The sequence below is a fragment of the Carassius auratus genome, unplaced genomic scaffold (genome assembly GCF_003368295.1).
Source record: "Carassius auratus strain Wakin unplaced genomic scaffold, ASM336829v1 scaf_tig00031891, whole genome shotgun sequence".
Taxonomy (NCBI): Eukaryota; Metazoa; Chordata; class Actinopteri; order Cypriniformes; family Cyprinidae; genus Carassius; species Carassius auratus.
In genome coordinates this window covers 69,733-89,609 of record NW_020525955.1, presented here as the reverse complement: position 1 = coordinate 89,609, position 19,877 = coordinate 69,733, and the positions used below count along the sequence as shown (strand labels likewise).

Sequence of the window (19,877 nt, the reverse complement as noted above, 5' to 3'; positions counted from 1 at the left end):
ACAATTATTTTAAATTGTAATAATATATCACAATATACATTTTGTTTCTGTATTTTTGATCAAATAAATGCAGGCTTGATGAGCAGAAGAAACTTATTTCAAAAACATTAAAAATAGTAATGTTTCCAAACTTTTGGTCTGTACTGTATATATATATATATATATATATATATATATATTAATAAAATATTTAAACCTAAAAAAGTTTCTCTCCTTCTGTTGAGACAATCAAAACCCTTAAAGCAATAGTGTCTGCATTTATAATCTAATTGTTATTCAATAAATATGTAGTGTTATCTAAATCTCTCTTCCAACAAGGCAGTGGAGACCAGACCCCTTAGCCCTTCCCCTTTCCTGCTGTATTTTATACTGGATATGTGAGCTGCATGATTTCCGATGTGGGTGTGTGTGTGTGGGCATGTTTTTGTGACATATCAGGACACAACTCTGTATAATGACATGGGTATGACACAGGTATTACAAGGAGAGGGTGACTTATGAGGACATAAGCCATGTCCCCATTTTTCAAATGAGTCCACCGGTGTAAACACAAAAGACCACTGTGGTGTTAATCAAAAGTGCTGGAAAGGTAAGTCCAAAAAGATAACTCCATTATTCCAGTTTGGAGGTGATCACCACTTAGTCGTAAGGAGAGCAATGTCCATGCTTGTTTCACATGCTTCCTCTTCATGCTCTCCATTTCCTATTTTCTGTCATGTGAACAGTCACATGACCCAGACTCATTTAAAGACATACACAGATTAAACTGGTTAAGAATAATAAAATGGCTGAAGACAACATATTAAAACAAATATACATAAATATACACAAATATACATAAAATCATTATAATATATTGAGCAGTGACATGCGTCCTGTGTGACAGAGTCACAAACTTTAACCTCTGAACTTGTCATCTTAACTCAACATCAACCTGGTGTCGCACTGGTATTCATATTTCTATTACAGGACGGCTCATGAACTCAGGCTCCGATCCATTGTCAGCACGATTAAATGATGTGTGCCCTGTTATCCTGTATAAAAAAAAGAAATTAAATAAAATAAAAAAAAAATTAAAGATTCAAATGTTCAAATGAAATGAACAAGATTGAAGACCTGGATTTTTAAAATCTTTTTATAAACTATTAACAAAAAGGCCTTAAACATAGAGCTAACTAAACTAAAACCTTAATAATAATAATAATAAAAACATTAGCAACTTAAAATAAAAGTTATTAAAATAAAATAGAAAAAATATTTTATATATATATATTAATAAAATATTTAAACCTAAAAAAGTTTCTCTCCTTCTGTTGAGACAATCAAAACCCTTAAAGCAATAGTGTCTGCATTTATAATCTAATTGTTATTCAATAAATATGTAGTGTTATCTAAATCTCTCTTCCAACAAGGCAGTGGAGACCAGACCCCTTAGCCCTTCCCCTTTCCTGCTGTATTTTATACTGGATATGTGAGCTGCATGATTTCCGATGTGGGTGTGTGTGTGTGGGCATGTTTTTGTGACATATCAGGACACAACTCTGTATAATGACATGGGTATGACACAGGTATTACAAGGAGAGGGTGACTTATGAGGACATAAGCCATGTCCCCATTTTTCAAAACGCTTATAAATCATACAGAATACGTTTTTTTGAGAAAGTAAAAATGCACAAAGTTTCCTGTCAGGGTTAGGGTTAGGGGTAGGGTTGGTGAATGGCGATAGAATATACAGTTTGTACAGTATAAAAACCATTACGCCTATGGGATGTCCCCACTTTTCACAAAAACAAACATGTTTGTGTGTGTGTGTGTGTGTGTCAGTAAGCAGCTCATTAATACAGAACGATAATTAAAGGCTCTAATGCACACCAGCACACCAGTATATGTGTGTATTGTAAGAGCTAGACGACGAATGATGACGTGTAGTGTAGTGTAGTGGGGTCCCAATCCTTAGGGGAATATTTTCTCCCCTACCCCTTGACAATCTGTTTCAAAGGACAAGGACAAGGGGAAGGGGAAGGGGTATAACATAGAATTGGGATTGGGCCTTGATCTCCCTCCTCATATTACAATGCACACACTAAAAAAACAAACAAACAAACAAACAAAAATGCCTGAATGTTGTTTGACTGATTGCTTCCATAACAAAACATCAGTCCATAACCATTTACACAAGAAAAACTATCACTCACTTATAATGATCAGACTTATTGTAACATGTTGTGTTTGTTAAAAATAAATAAGTGTTTTAAAAGATGAGACAGACAACAATGTTAAAAGTGAAAATGTGTATTTACAATATTCACAAGAGCCTTAAAAACCACAATAAAACAACTCAGATGTTAAAAGAGTCTTTCAGTTCCATTCTATTAAAACAGTCCTTAAGAAATCCAGCGTGTTGTCAATCCCAAACTCAATGTCCCAAAAGTGTCCACCGTTGTAAACACAAAAGACCACTGTGGTGTTAATCGCTTTTTTGACATGCTGCCTCTTTTATGCTGTCCATTTCCTATTTTCTGTCATGTAAAAAGTCACATGACCCAGACTCATTTAAAGACAGAGACAGATTATTAACCTGTTAACTGTCACCGTCCCGTATACGGGACGCCTAAATTTACTTCAATATATTACAATTATATCCTAATCTAATCATGACAAACTATATATCGTTGGAAAGGTCTAAGACTCCTAAATAGATATTTGACCACGTTTTGTTGTTAAAAATGATGAAGGAACAGTAAAAGATTAATTTATAAAAAGAGTGCACCTCAAAACATATACATCATAACAGGAGTTCTGACCTTTGTCACAAAAAATCTACTCCGCTTCCTTTTTCCCTATCACATGTTTTAGTAATCATCAAAAATTATATATCATTTGAAAGCTTAAATACTCCAAATTCATCTTATGAAAACCATTTTGAAATCGGACACTGCGTTACCATGGAAATCATACTTTAAAATCTTTTAGCGTGCTCCTCCCCCTCAGTGGGAGGGGTCATATTCCATATATATTACGGTCTTTTAGAATCAAATTTTTTCATAATCTTGACAAAATACATATCGTTGGAAAGGTCTGAGTCTCAGGATTCCATATTTGGTGGTTATTTTGTCATAGACATAATATTGAGAGAGAAATTGATACATTTGTGACAGAACAATGCATCCAAAAAATTCAATGGAGTTTCAATGGCCCCCGGTGGCTTTTTGTGGTATAACGCCTAAACAAAATTGCATATGAACCTACATTTTTTTTATATCAACTTCAAATTTGGAACACAACTTATTTAGACATATGGCTTTAATTTTATAGCAATTTTGGATTAAAACATATTTTATAAAATATTTATTTTATATAAAATATAATAAAAATAAAATAATAAATGTATTTACAGTAAATGTAAACTTCTATAACTTTTTTATGCTTTCATTTTTTAAAATGATTTCACTTCTGCAATAATCTGCAGATTGTCTGCTTTAAAAAGAGACCAACATTTGGTCTGTATTCAAAAGCGTTTATGAATTATAACAATTTAAGTGTGAATAGTGTACTTTCACGTCTATGTTCAAAACTGGGGATGACAGTTAAAAGGTTAAACTGGTTAAGAGTAATAAAATGGCTAAAGACAACATAAAATAAAAATTATTAAAACTCAAATATTCATCAAATCATTATAATAGATTGAGCAGTGACACAAACTTTAACTTCTACAAACTGAACTTGTCATCTTAACTCAACATCAACTTGTCTCACTGGTATTCATATCTCCATCACGAGACGGCTCAGCAGCAGCAGGCCTCGATCCATTGTCAGCAAGATTAACAGAGATGTATGAAGCATTCATCTGTTTAAAAAAAAATAAAAAAACACTGATTCAAATGTTCAAAAGAAATGAACAAGACTGAAGTTTAAGTTACACAACACAAAAGTACAAGAGACCTGGATTTTTAAAATCTTTTTCATAAACTATTAACAAAAAGGCCTTAAATGTAGGATCTTTCTGTTAATGACCAGGGTTATTACAGCTAACTAAACTAAAACCATAATAATAATAATAATAAAACATTAGCAACTTAAAATAAATTTTTCTAAAATAAAATAGAAAAAATATATATTTCAGGTAGTAGCTCATAGGGCAACATTCTCAATTTTATTTACTTTAAATGGATGAACTAAAGTAACTAAACTTAAATTAAAAAATAAAATGGCATAGACATATTTAAAAGCAAAAACTAATAGACATGACCCCCCCCCCCCCAAAAAAAAAAATAAAACTCTGTGACACAATCAAAACGGTAAGCTATGTAATAAAAACAACAAAAGCGCAACTAAAATGAAAATGAAAAATAAAATAAAAATGATGGAAACTGCTCCTGTGTTACACTGAAACACTACCAGAGCATTCTGTTGAGAATCTGTTGTAAATTCACAGTTTTATTTCAGACAGACAGATTGAGTTCACACAGTATCTCACCTGATCACGGCGCGGAGTCCTGGTTCCTGTAAATCAATTAAACACACATTACTTTGGTTAACTGCAGTAAAAACACAATTTTCACATCTGTTGAGATTATTTTCACACAATAAATCACAATTTAGCATCTTATTAAAACATCTGTATGTGATACTCACTACATTGTCTTGCTTGAGGACACTTGCGATAGTAAATCACAGCAGCAGCCACAATCAGCAGAACAACACCAACACCAATACCAATACCTGCTCTAGTAGCTGAAGACAGACCTGGATCAGGAACAGAAGAAGACAGACACTCATTATTACTAGACACTGAACGATAATCACACCAGAATTTAACAATATCTCTCTACATCTTTCTACTTTGCTCATCAGTTGTATGATACTGATCTAAATAAATGGTGTCACCTGGTAGGTTTTTCTTTTTCTTTTCTTTTTTTGAAACAAAGGCTAAAACAGCGAGATGAGAAAAATATCTAATTTAATGCCATTTTATATAGATAACCTCTACATAATCTCCCATCGCTGTCTTTACATAGATATACTTTATCTGATCTCCAGTAATTTCAGCAGTTATTAAAATACTGTTTTTACTTTACCAGATTCTTTATCCTTCTCTGACGTTCCCTTCATTTGATCTCGATCAGAAGCAGAACCAACTGAAACACAAAACAACAGAAGCTGAAGCATCTTTCTGAAGAGAAAACTCTACATCAAGATAACGTCTGCTGATCATAATACAAGAAATATTAGTGAAAACTGACTTCACATGCTCTTTCTTTATTGACTTTGCTTAAAAAGTAACATGTATCTACATTTTGTACTTGCAAAACAAACTTCAAGGAGAACTAATAATTATTCATGATAGATGCATTTAAACAGATAAGAAAAGATGATCAGCCATTAAATTATGAGAAATTGTCAGTTTATAAAAACCAATGAATGACAAACTATAAAATAATAGTTTAAATCATTCTGTTCTGCTTAGTGATGCAGGTAAAGAGAAAAATGCCACTGCAACAATAAACACAATGAAGTGATTTAACACATATAACCTGGTTTAAACATTCATGAAATGACTCACCATAAACAGTGACATTGAAGATCTTTTCAGAGTCACTGCCAGTTCTGATGATCTCTAGTTGATAAAGTCCAGAGTCTGTGGTTCTGGTGTCTGTGATGGTCAGAGATCCAGTCTGATGATCCAGCTTCAGTCTGTCTCTGAATCTCTCATTACCTTTATTACACTGAACATCTGTACAGGTCTTACTGAGATCTTCAGTGATTTGAGCGATGCGAGTGTCTTTAAAATACCATTTTATCTTTTCATGTTGGATTGTTGTAACATCAGTGTGTAGAGTGACTGGATCTCCCGCCGTCACAGACACATTCACTGACACTCTGTCTGCACCAACACTGAGAACACCTGGAGAAGAAAATAATTATAATTCAAGCTGGGAGAGTGAGACATGAAGCACCGTGATCAATGTTTGTGTTTTCTTTAGAGAAGCAGATCTGCTTCTGACCTGACATATTCATGATGTATTTATATTAAGTTGGCCTATTGCATTTCAACTAGAATATAACATTTACATTCATTCCACTAATAAAGTCAAATAAGAAATCAAATCACATTTCCAATGTCTACGAGACAATAATGATAAAAGCAAATGGGGAAATAATTACATTCATCAAACAAGACATCAGCGAGTCTCTGACAAAATGAAGGCTGCATGTTTTTACTATGGTAACACTATGTCATCTACTTTTCCTTTAACAAATCCATAGTTCGTTTTTATAACAGGTAAACATATGTAACAGGTTAACAAGGCCATATTTCATCAATTCAGTCAGCTGCGCAATGTCACGAAATCCTGACTTCCATCCAGAAAACTGCTGCTGACCCTTACAAAAACTATCCATGGTTTTACTGTAGTAAAAGTGTTGTAACCTGCTTTAAACCATAATCCATAACCATGGTCCATAATCAATCAGTGATTTGCTCATCTAAAACTATAACATGTCTTCAATGTCAGTTAAAAAAGCAAATGGAGAGCAAGGTCAAAAAAAAAAGACACAAACGGAGAACTGACAAAAAGAGATTACCAAATGATTAAGGGGGGGGGGGGGGGTGAAATGCTATTTCATGCATACTGAGTTTTTTACACTGTTAAAGAGTTGGATTCCCATGCTAAACATGGACAAAGTTTCAAAAATTAAGTTGTACGTTTGAAGGAGTATTTCTGTTCCAAAAATACTCCTTCCGGTTTGCCACAAGTTTCGGAAAGTTTTTTTCGAGTATGGGTCTGTGTGACGTTAGATGGAGCGGAATTTCCTTATATGGGTCCTAAGGGCACTTCTCCCGGAAGAGCGCACGCTCCCGTATAGCAGAGCACTGAGAGCACAGACATTCACTGATCAGAGCGAGAGCGTCGCGAAATGTCACAAAAGACGTGTGTTTTTGGTTGCCAGGGCAAGACAACCCTGCACAGATTACCAAAGAAAAAACGCATTAAGGGACCAGTGGATGGAGTTTATTTTTACAGAGCATCAACGGAGTTGTGCAAGTGTTTGTGTTTGTTCCCCTGCATTTCGAAGATGCTTGTTTTACAAACAAGGCCCAGTTTGACGACGGATTTGCATATCGTTTATTTCTTAAGGATGATGCAATCCCAAGGAAAAAGGGTCACGATCGTGTGTTGGAACCGCATGCGGTGAGTAAAACTGCTTCAAATATCTCTGCCTCCTTGTTAGTGCGTCCGCCTCCCCTGCCGGAGACCCGGGTTCGAGCCCCGCTCGGAGCGAGTCGTTGCTGCTGCTGCTCTCGTTCAGTTTCAGCCTCGGGATCTGATTCTGGATCATAAATAAACGGCTGAATCTGACTGTTAGCCATGGTTTGTTTTGGATGATGGTTTTTCCCTCACGGTAATGTCACAGTTTCCACATGCTCTCAACGCAAAAGCCTACTGGCGCTCGTGATTCTTTAGCTCCGCCCACACGTCACGCCTCCAGTCGGTCTTGTTTTTCCGGGAAAAATCGGTACAGACTATCTTTCTCTTATGAATATAATAAAACTAAAGACTTTTTGGAGTTTTTAAGGATGCAGTACTACTCTATAGGTACTCAAGACTAACAGGATATTGAGTGAAAACGAGCATTTCATCCCCCCCTTTAACAAAAGTAGAGTAACAAAATATCTTACCAGTAAGCAAGACCGAAAGACATAACATCCACAAAACAACTAAATTCATTTTCATAATTCTTCGTATGAAGAAAAAGCTCAATTAAACGAAAAGCAAGCCAAATCTAAAAAAACGAAAGTAAAAGTCTGCAGCTAAATAAAAGTACCGCGAGAGCTAATAGGGGTGGGCGGATCGATCTAAATATCGATAGTATCGATGCCAGTTTCTACGGGGCCATAATATAACATAGAAGGTAATGGAGCACTGTATACATTGTCGTTTATCTTTAGAAATAAATAATGGACAAATGGAGTTTTTAAACGCCTCAGATGTAAAGTTATTCGCTGTCAAAATGACGCCAAAATGAATGGGAGTCAATGGGAATGCTAACGCAAGTGAAGTTCTGCTACAAGATGGTGGCACGCGGCCGACTTCAACTTCCGGTCGACTTCCTTGCCGCCTGGCGAGAACAGAGGAGCACTCACTCTATTGGTTAGTAAGACTGTCACTTAAGGATGACAGACAGTATATGCTCTGGAACTCAAGTTATTTAATATCGCGTCCACATCGCAGGCTTTGCAATGAGCAAAATCGCAACATCTCAAAACAAGATTGCGATTCCATTTCAATTAATTGCACAGCCCTATTTTGTTTCTTTCATTTTCCACGCCATCTCCATCCTCCCGGAATCGCTTCCGTCCATCTTGGCCTCAGTCACAACCCAATGTTCCCATCCTCCTTCTCTCGCATTATGTCCGGAGACTGCGGCTGTCATTTGCTTTTCGTTTAATTTCACTTTAATACCTTGGAAATTCCTAACTAAATGCTGGGGGAAGCACTGGGCACGTGCTGACATTGAACGTCATGACATGACACGCCAAAATCTGATTGGCTGATGATTCTGTCACTAAAGCCGCCTTTCCACTGTCTCCGACGAACGACAAGCGACAGACCGGAAGTCATTCATTTCCAATGGAAAGTAATGCAGGAGCTGCGTGGAGTTCCGATCACATGCGTACGCGGAAATTTCAGATCCGATTTGAGCTTCGGATACGTTCAAATATTTGAACTTCTGCGACTAGACCGTATGCGAACGCCCGACCGGATGTGATGTATTCTAATCAAAACTATCGGTGCGAGGTCAGAATTACCAATATTTTGTTAACATTAACATTATCCTTTAAACACTATTTCTGTAAAATGGTGGTTTATAATACTTATGGCAGAAATAATTATTTAATAATTATTAAACCATTATTTACGTTGATTAGCCCCATAAAACCTACTGTTTTTCATAAATTAACTATGTTCATTCATAAATTAACTATGTTCATTAAAATGATTAATTTTACCATGGTGAATATGCCAAGGTGACGGTTGCTGCACGACCAGTTTGAAAGTTCTGCGCGACTGCCGCTAGAGGGAGAAATGCGACAATCGTGTCCGAATGTCGTGTGCAGTGGAAAGGCGGCTTAACGCTAGTTACAAATCAGATGCCATGTCTTTGAACAGAAGGCAAGCACTATCTGCATATATAGTAACTGTTAATGGTCTATTATTACAGTCTATGTGCTGGCCGCAGACTTTTTATGTAGGATATTCCAGTTCAACCTCACCCCCACCACTGGGCAATAGAGTAAATGAGAAAACATCGGTCACAGAACACTGTTTCCAGCGTCGACAAAGTGAAACCGAAAGTGTTAAAAACTACAGAAATTGTGCACTTACCACACATCAGTAGAAAGATCTCAAATAATTTGAAAGTTCTCTTCATATCGTTTCAGAGTCTGCAAAATCAGATTTCGATGATAACAGGAAACTCGTTGTTTGTTTCAGAACCGCACCCACCCAGAATGTCAAGCACGATATTGTCAATAAAACCCACGAAATGCCCCCCAAAACGATTTTATACCGACTGTGACAGATTATTTATTTAACATGACGTTAAATAAAAGAAGTGTGTTTTCGTTTCCAAAACTGAAATACTGTAACAAAGCGCGTAGACTAATGGCGGATCGGATCGACCTCTATCGACTCCGACTTCTTCTTCTTCTTCTTCTTCTTCTTCTTTCGGGTTTAATGGCGGTTGGCAACTAATCTTAAAGGTGCATTACCGCCACCTACTAGACTGGAGTGTGGGTATTAGAATGACATAAAAAATAGGTGAAGAAAAATTTAATTAGTAAATAAAAGAAGTAAAAACTTATATAAGACCTTTACAAAAGAAAATTCCTTCCTATTAAATTCTTTCACTTAACCCAGTGTTTTTCAAAAACAAAATTAATAAATTGTGTATACTCCCAGATGCTTTCCCTAATAAATGCTCAAGTGTCATGCTTTGTTCATCCATCTGTGCCTTTAATTCTGCCCGATCTTCTTCATATTTTTTGCAGTCTAACAATATATGCTTCACTGTCTCTTGCACATTACACTCAGTGCATAATCCAGTGGGATGTTTTCCTATTCTGTGCAATGTTGTATTTAAACCAGTGTGACCCATTCTAAGCCGTGATACTAACATCTCCTCCCTAGGGCTTCTGTCCTTCCTCATTCTTGTTACTACTTGATTTTGTATGCTGTATAGATGACGTCCTGTATCCCAATATTCTTGCCATATATTAAGAGAATGTTGCTTTATGATGGTTTTGACCTCTGCTCTGCTTATTGGTACTTGTACATCTACTATTTCATGCTTTATAGAATTTTTTGCTAGCATATCCACAACTTCATTTCCTTCCACCCCCACATGAGCAGGAACCCACAGGAAGGAGACAACCACTCCCTTATTATGAAGTGTGAGAAGCAAGTGAAGTATTCGATAAATAAACTGTCTGAGGCTATAATAACACCTTGACTCTGATGATTTTTTTCCACCCACTCTAATGCCAGTAAAATTGCTATCAACTCCACAGTGTAAACTGACAGGTAGTCTGTAGTCCTCTTTTTGACTACTACTTCATACCGAGGAATATAAAATGCTGCACCAGTACGGCCTGTTTCCGGCTGCTTTGATCCATCCGTGAAAATGAATAATTCCTCCTGATACTGCTCTACATAGTTTTGAACTATTATCCACTGTGGCATTATTTTTGAGTTTTCTTTTAGTATTTGTTGTAAGCTTACATTTACAGATAGTTTTATAAATTTCCAGGGTGGTATTGTTGATATTGCCACAGTGGGTCCTATTTGCAACTGATTGAGACCTGCATTTTGAGCCTTAGCATCCCCCACCCATCCGAAACTGTAAAAATTGCTTTTATTATGCTCTGCGCATTCTTGCAAGACAGTTTTTGTGGGGTGCACCATACTATGTCCTTGTAAATTAGTCCAATATGCCAACATCATTTTGACCCTCCTAATACGTAGCGGCATCTCTCCTGCCTCCACCTGTAAAGCGGTAACTGGTGATGTTTTAAATGCCCTAGTACAAATCCGAAGTGCCTGTGCCTGCTCCACATCAAGCTTTTTAAGGTTAGATTCCGATGCCGTCATATACGCCAAGGAACCATAGTCAGAAGCAGTTCTCATGAGAGCCTGATATATGTTTATTAGCGAAGCTCTACTTGCTCCCCAGTCTCGCCCTGATAGACATCTCAACACGTTGTTGATCTTCTTACATTTATTTCTGACCTTATCAATATGCTGATACCAAGTCAACCTCTCATCAAAGAGAACTCCTAGAAACCTCACAACCTTAACCTGTTCCAAATCCTGTCCATACAATTTCAGTGGCACTACTTAGAGTTTAAATCCCCATTTAGAAGTCCATTGTTCAACTTTCTCTATTGCATTTTGCATTTTCTAAGATATTCTACATTTCGACCTCTAACCCAGAGTGCTCCATCGTCTGCATAAAGTGACTTACACTGTAAAAAGGTTGCTGTAAATTTTACAGTAACTTACTGGCAGCTTTTTGAAAAATACTATTACTGTGTTTAAAATGAACATCACTTAATATTAATTAATACCTTTCATTTGTTGAACTGTTGTATAAATCAATGTCACATTAGCAATCGAGTGGATATTCGTATTAAATACAGGAACTCACGCAGGGAATGTTTTTGTATTGAAAAGAGTTTGAATCTTAAATCATAAGCTAGTAAGTCAGTCAAGTCAAAATTTATATATGAAGAGCTCTTTTTCCAAATGCCATTTAAAAAAAAAAGTTTGTCATGTCATTTTGCTGTGTACTGAACCTATTTGCTGCACCATTAACATTTCATGCCAAATCGCTATATTTCCTTGTTTAAAATGTACTGCAAGACACTGTTTCTTTCCAAACCGCGATAAGCACTGAACCTATTTTTAGCCTAAACGCAATATATCCTCAGGACTTATCTTTCTCTCTTTGCGCTCTCACCCTTAAATCACTCACTCATATCGCACCAGACACTCAATTCACCTAATTCGTAAAGGACCTCCAGATGCACGTAAATATTTACATTTATTCATTTAGCTGACGGTTTTATCCAAAGCAACTTACAATTGCTATATGTCAGAGGTCACAGCTAGGAATTAAGTGTTTTGCTGAGGCACACACTGGTGTTTCACAGTGGATTTGAACCCGGGTCTCTCACACCAAGGGCATGTGTCTTTTCCACTGCGCCACCACCACTCTATTCACGTTTGGTGTGAACACCACTTACTCATACACATGACCATACACAATGTCATGTCGTGATGTGTATGTAAAGTTGAAAATGGACATTTTACAGAATGGCAATGTATTTATAGCGTTTTGGAAAACAAAATTATGGATTTGTAGCATTTAAAAAAAAAAAAAAACTTTGAATTTATCATCAACCATTTTGTTGTTTGATTTAATAATCATTGTTCAGCATGTTCAGACTGAGGCAAAAAAAAAAAAAAAAAACTTTTTAACAGGATAAACTGATTATTCACAAAATGTGTGGGTCTAGCTAAAAAAAAAAATATTTGCCTGAAACCTATAAATGGATTTATAGCGTTTTGGAAAAGAGATCCTCATACATATATATATAGCACAACTTATACAGCCGAAGCTGACCAACGTATTTTACAAAACATCATGAAACATGAACACGACAGACATGGGGAATTTATTCCATAGTATAAGGAATTACAATAATCTAACTGAGATGATAAAAACGCATGGATCAAGTCCTGGAGTAAGTGCTAAATCCCCACTTTTAAAAAGGTACATTGTCGAGAATGGCAGTATAGCACGATTTGCCAACTATTCACTAGAACATGCCAGTTGGCTTGTGTCACTAAAACTGACATGTATCTTTATGTTGTGGCACCTCCAGTAGTGACACCTGCAATTTTAGAAGTTAAAAAATGTTTAAATTGTAAATGTTGGCTCTCGCCAGAAGCCGTGGCAACCCGTTTGGGAAACACTGCTCTACATCATTGTTGGTCAATATCATAATGGTTTTGAATTAGTTAATAAGTACCTCTGAATGAACTCCAGCGTATTCATTGCCTCTTCCTGGTACTGCACATTGAATACATAGTAGCAGCCAAACAAGATAGCTAATGCAGATTGAAAATCTGTTAGCTCTGGTTGCTCCATGATGACCCTGCCCTCCATTGTCAGCATCCATTTCTTAGCAAGGAAAACAGAATCTCCTGTAACAGACACCATCATAGTACCATAAAAATATGGTAATTTTAAATGCTTTAAAATAAAATAAAAGTTCTTGTTCCTGTTCTTCCGCAGTAACAATCTGTATGGTGTGTTCAATTTAGTAGTGATTGCCCTTATTAATAGACTTGGTCTCATACGCGTGTCAAATTACAATTATTTCACTGAATTGATCAAAGGTGACAGTAAAAACAATGCTATAAAAGATTTCAAATACATAAAGTTCTTTTCTTTTGAATCTTAAAAAAAATCTATCACTTTCTCAACGCAAATAAAAAAGCAGCATAACTGTTTTCAACACAGAAAAATAATCAGCAATGTTTCTTGAGCAGCAAGTCAACATATCGTCCCCTTGGAATTATAAGGTTCTATCTGCGTTCTGAGCAGTTTTGAGATATTGAGCTTTAAAGTTTTTGCATTCAATGTAGAAAGAACCTTTTTATTTTCTAAATAGCAAAAAAAACAACAACATCACATAATGTAAAGAAGTGGTCACAGAATAAGAATACGAAAAATAACTAAATTTCTTGCATGTTGTGTTGACACAAGAGCAGACGTTCAGTCAGCTCTCGTGTATCCGTCTGCTGGTAGGTGTTGACCAACTTTAATCTCAGCCACAGTATCAATTAAAAAAAGCATTTTAGTAGACTTACCAAGTGCAATCAGTCTTGGGGTACTGGGCAGAGAGAGGCTTCTCTCTCCTTTTGCTGGGGTTGCAGTGACCTAAAAGTAGAGCAATTAACAAAAGGTTGGGAGAAATTAATTACATATATAGAGAACATACTTGCATCTCGTTTTAAAATACTTCTTAATGTGCTCTGCAATCAAGTTTATGCTTATTTGTCACTTTGTGATATCTTGTGATACAACCCCTTGACCAGTACAAGTATGTCTGCCTATCTTGCAAAATCGAAGTTTGATCACAAATGATGATGGAAATTAAAGTGTACCTCAAATGCATGACATATGAATACAAAAACAGTAATAGTCTTTTAGAAATGTCTTAAGAAACTATGACACTAATTACAATCAGTATTCTCTAGAAACAGCGGTTCAAATAACATTAATACTTACATCAGCAAGAAGAAAGAGGGCATTTTCCTTCTCTTTGAAGTAAGCCATTGTGGTAATTATAGATGCAACACCATAGTCGACATCTTCTTTACCAGCTTGGTTGATGTCTTTCAGGACTGTCCTGACATCGTTTTTCCACCTTGAAAGTTGACTTTCAAAAAAATGAAGTACCTTTTTTCCTTTTGTGTTGAGAGATTCTGTGAGCCTAGTGTTAACATCAATTCCAGTCAGAGTGTTGAAATGGGCACACAAAAATCTCTTCATGAACAGGAATGGCCACTGGTCTTTGAGTTCATCAATGCTGGGTGGGGGGTTGTTATTGATGGCATAGCGCTGAGAAGCATAGGTTGTCTTCATCCATTCTTCCACCTGTCCACGCTCTGCTGCTCGGGGTCCCTCTTGAGAAAATAACTTAACCATTTCCTTTCTTTTTTCCTCCACTGATTCTGGAGTCTCATCTTCAGGGAGGTCAACTGGGTGCCAATTGATGCAGCCATAGCTATCTGTTTTTGCACATTTGGATGCGGTGCTCTCACTGCTGGGTGTAGACTCGTTCTCATTGATACGTTTTGGTTTTCTAACTCTCACCAGTGTGTTGTCACGATTGACATGTTCAACCCTTGTTTTTATCTGATTTAGCAAGGATCCATAACGACAGCCAATCAGATCTCCTTCCATTGTAACATCCGCAAAGCTTTTTGGATATTTTTCCATGATTCTTCTTGCAATTTCTGAACACTGGCTTCTACTAGGGTTCAAGCATACCTTTTGAATTGAGTCTACCATAGTTCTCACCATAACTAAAAGCTCCTGCTTCCTGGGTCGCTTGCCTTGTGCAACACACTGGTGCAAATTTGGAGGCATCTTCTCCCAAGGTACTTCATATGTTGAGACCCAGTCAGAGACTTGAACAGGGACTTGGGTTGCTTGGCCTGAAGATGAAGAACCTTTTGGATTGGATAGCTGGCCAGATGTATAGTCTTCATGGCCTGTGTGATGAATTAAAACATCTTTATTGTATTATTGGAGACCATTGTTTGAGCCAAGTCACAATATGTAATCTTTAGTAACCCAAAACTGAAAAACTATTTATTATCCACTACATATCTTTACAAAAAGTATACACTATACTGTCCACAGGTGCATGTGAATACATTACAAAAAAATGTCATTATAAAAAGTTTTTAAAGCTGGCTAGATCAGTATTTTATATATATATATTAATAATGGATGATATAACTACTTGTGATAAAAAAAAAAAATACTACACAAATTTTTCATATTTATGTTTGTTTTGTTTTGTCAAACTCAACACACACATACACACACACATATATATATATATATATATATATTGGGGCTGTAACAATACACAATATGAAGCCGGAAACACGATACTCATATCCATGAACCTGTGTCGCGGTGTGAGAAGACAGAACTGCGACACACCCCTATTCCAACTCCCAAAGCTATCCTTCCCGTCCAGATCCAATGCTACCACATCTTTAAATTAAATTTGGCCAATTCCAGCGTTATGGACGTGACATTTGCAGTCAAAACTTGAAATATAAATTCTCAGAAAATGCATTACTCACAGTCACAGGTAAGACAGCATTCGCTCACATCCTGTTCCGACATTACATTTCTCTGTATCTGAACTGTAGGCTAATAGGCCTGTACTGTAGCCCATAAAGAAAACGATTTAGTTTCATATTTATGTTTTTTAAATATATATATAAATTTTTAATATATAAAAATTTAACATAATCATCTATGTTGATTATATGAAAAATGAAAAGCATGAATAAGATCATGCCTAAGATGCACAGTAGCCTATATCGGGAGACGAGTGAGGAGACATGATTTTGACCACTTCAGTAAGTTTGTTTTTGTAGAAAGCCTTTCTATTAAGTGAATTTCGTTTTGTATTTATTGTATCTTAATTTAAATGAATCAACCAATTGCCTGGATTTAATAAGAAGTAAATCTAGCAGGGCATAATAATAAGGACACGGAGGTGCCGTGTTATAATCAGGCCATGTTATATGGCAGCGACATTTTAAATATAATATTGTCAGAAAAATTGCCTTAAAAAAAGGTTAAAATGCCCATGGATTTAAGGTGGCAAATATCACCCCTTAATGAAAATGTTTTTTGGCACATAATGAACTGACCACCGCACAGAATACTGGTATACAAAATTTAAAAAGCTTACAGAGTCAATGTACTGGTTCAAAAAGGAACTGAGCAAAATAGTCTAATCACTCTTGTCAACAAAATCTTCCAAAATATTGGAATACCATTTTATGTCAATGTCTAACACCACCACTATTTTTTCCAAACTCCAAAAATTTTACGTCACTACAAAAATATGTCGACGTGCGTGAAAATGCGTCGACGCGTCACACTGTTTACATCTCGCGTAATGGCATACTGGGAATGGAGAAAGTTGCATTCTATCACAAAAACTGAGACCACTGTTATCAAAAGTATGGGAATACTTTAAACAGAGGCCAAATAAAATGGCCCTTTGTTCCCTTTGCAAAACCGATATGGTGTACCACGGCAGCACAAACGAGCACCTCAGAGAACATCCTGGCGCTCTCCGGTGTTACGGTTTAACTGGTTACCATGTGATCTGGTGACCAACTTCCTGGTTCAGGTCTCTGCTGCAGATGTAATGGAACGACCGCAGCAGATTCAGCGATTCTAAAAGCACAAACTGATGTGATATTATTAAGTGTCTAATAAACGCAGACTTGCTCATTGCATGATTCTGATATTCTTGTAAAGATTACAAGTTATTGATATGATCACCTGTAGCGGCTGAAGTAAGGATAAAATAAAAAATAAAGTAAGTCTGTGTTGGTGCAGGTTTCGAACATGCGTTAGGGGTGTTCACATATCCCGCCATAAAACGCATGGAAAATGCCAGTCGCGCCGCTTTCTCCTTCTTTCCAAAGCGCTCGGGCAGTTGCGCCCCTGGGGCCTCTGCCGTTGCTAAGCAACCATGATGTGCTCTCTCCATGAAGACGTGGAAATTTCAGCAAAGGATAAATGGATGTGCAGCACTTAAAATCGCTTGCAGTAGCTCTGCTACTAAATTTATTTCAAAATGGCAATCCATATACAGCTATGATCAGCTGTTCCCTCATCTTAGCTGAGCTTTCAACGTTGTTACGGGAAAGGATGAAGCTGATTAGTTAGTTCTTGACACATGACCCGCAGTGCGCTTGCGGCATTCTGAAAAGTTGAGATGTTTTTAACTCGATGCGGTGCGGACGTGCCTGTTTTCGATCATGTTCTCACCACAAACGGACTGCTCCAGAGCTTGTTTGGTCTGCCTTTGGTGCGCACCCGAGTTGATTGCTGCTTTCACACCTGCCCAAACGCACCGCACCAAACGGGGAAACGAACTCTGGTACGATTCAACCGAACTAAATGAGGCAGGTGTGAAAGCATCCTTACTAGTCTAACTCTACCAGTCTAAAATTTGGAAAATGGTTAAGGTCAGTAATAAAATAAAATAAGAACAAATAATCATGACCAATAGCACAAATAAATACACAAGATCAAACAGAAAAACTAAAAGTTCTCTTCAGATTTTTCTTGTAGGTCTAAATCTAGATTTAGATCTAGATTCTAAGTCTAAATTCTCAGGTACAGAAATAGTAATCAACTGTAAAGTATCACTGCATTGTCTCATTGTATAACTATAGATTAACTCTTATTAAAATGATTCAGTCAAGAGCTGTGAGCGATTTTATTGTCCTTTGTATGATTAACATAAAAACAGACTACAGTAGGAATATTAGGCTACTGTCACTTTTTACGAGCTGCAAGGATTCAATATACTGTTACACATGCATCTAATCTCACGTTTACATTCAGGTAAGATATAACCACTATATTTACGATAATACTCAACAGGACAAGCATTTTGAAATAATTTAGTGTGAATATGTACGTTCAAGCTCAGGAAGACGTGAAAGAGTACTTGCATACTGTGAAACGCGGCATTCTGGACACTCACTTTGGGTGTGCAGCACTGGCCAGATTGGGCAAATGACAGTTCCGTCATCTGCCCCGAGTGTGGCCCTGGGCCAGTGGGCATTCCTTATTGTTGAGCCCTGTATTTACTGAATATTTCAGGATCCAACCTATTGCAAACAAACTATGTACAAATATACACTAATAGACACTAATAATCATGTTTAATAGAAAATCTATCAGCAAATAAATATAGCAAACATAAGAAATTAGTGTATATACGAAAAATCCAACCCATTGCAAACAAACTTTGTACAAATATAAACTATATGCACAAACAGAACCACCAGGCGCGGACCTCTGTTTTTCATAAGGTATCAGGTGTAAATATTAAAACTTCTACAAGACAGATGTCAGACACTGTATGGCACTTAAGTTAACACTGTGCTAAACTGACTATAAAAGAGAGAATGTCATCTAAATGGGCCTTCTAGTATTCTAGAGTGAAGCTTTTTTGTAATGACGGAGGCACAATAATACATCCAAATTTGTGAGTAGCACAGACAAAACACCATCAAGATATGGTTACTAGAATCCCCATCATTCAATATAGGAAAAAAAAATTATTAATGCAAAAAGGAAGGCATAGTGGACCTTGTAAACTACATTGAGGAAATGGCATCAGTTTTTAATTTGTTTTTACTGAATATTGAAATATGTATATGCCAGGGTCCAACCCACTGCAAACAAACTTTGTACAAATATACCCTATTTTTACCTAAATATACCTGTTTTTCCACACCAAGGTGTCAGATGCAAACCTTAAAACTTCAAAAAAACACACAGACTGGATGTGAGTCAGTCTTAAGTTAATATGACACTTTTAAATTGACTATAAAATAGAGAAAAAGTAACTTTCCTGACAGATTTGACTTATTGGTAACATTAATGATTATGAACTATTAGTGAAAAAAAAATTATATTGTTTCTAGTATTTAAATAGGACAATGCTTAATGTCCAATATTATCAATGCAGTAATTATGCATTGTAAAGAAGGTGAACCATTAAGATTTCTTACCTCTGTTATTGAAGTGGTGTACGAGTATTCGGGCAGCAATGAGAGGGACAATATCTTTTATGTCTTCTAAGGTAACTGTGGAGGGGAGCACAGTTCAGCGTACCGTGGATGTGAAGCCAGCAAGAGGGCAATGGAGGTAGGGCTGTAGTACTCGAGTCCGGTCTTGGACTCGAGTCCGGACTCGAGACATTTTTCTGTCGTCTCGGACTTGTCTCGGACTCGTTGCATTTGCACTCGGACTTGTCTCGGACTTAGCCATTGGACTCGCCAAGTCTTCTAGTTGGTCTCGACCGAGTCCAGCAAAAAAAAAAAAAAAAAAAAAAAAAAAATTTTTATCCTTCAAAACAAAACCACATTTGCATGATGTCGCGACTGAAAACGTGTGGAAAACGCTAGGCGCGCCGCTCTCCTTATTTCCAAAGCACTGTAATCTGTGCTTGCGCTCCA

The 19,877-nt window shown here is 36.7% G+C and overlaps 1 protein-coding gene across 1 annotated transcript; it reads right to left on the bottom strand.

Moving 5' to 3' along the window:
• Positions 1-14,340: 14,340 nt before the first annotated feature.
• On the bottom strand, positions 14,341-19,500 carry LOC113080619 (uncharacterized). The gene is made up of 2 exons (XM_026252779.1): positions 19,431-19,500; positions 14,341-15,350 (listed from the first exon to the last, which is right to left on the bottom strand). The coding sequence occupies exon 2, from the start codon at positions 15,223-15,225 to the stop codon at positions 14,341-14,343; it is 885 nt and encodes a 294-aa protein (XP_026108564.1). The 5' UTR covers positions 15,226-15,350; positions 19,431-19,500.
• Positions 19,501-19,877: the final 377 nt, after the last annotated feature.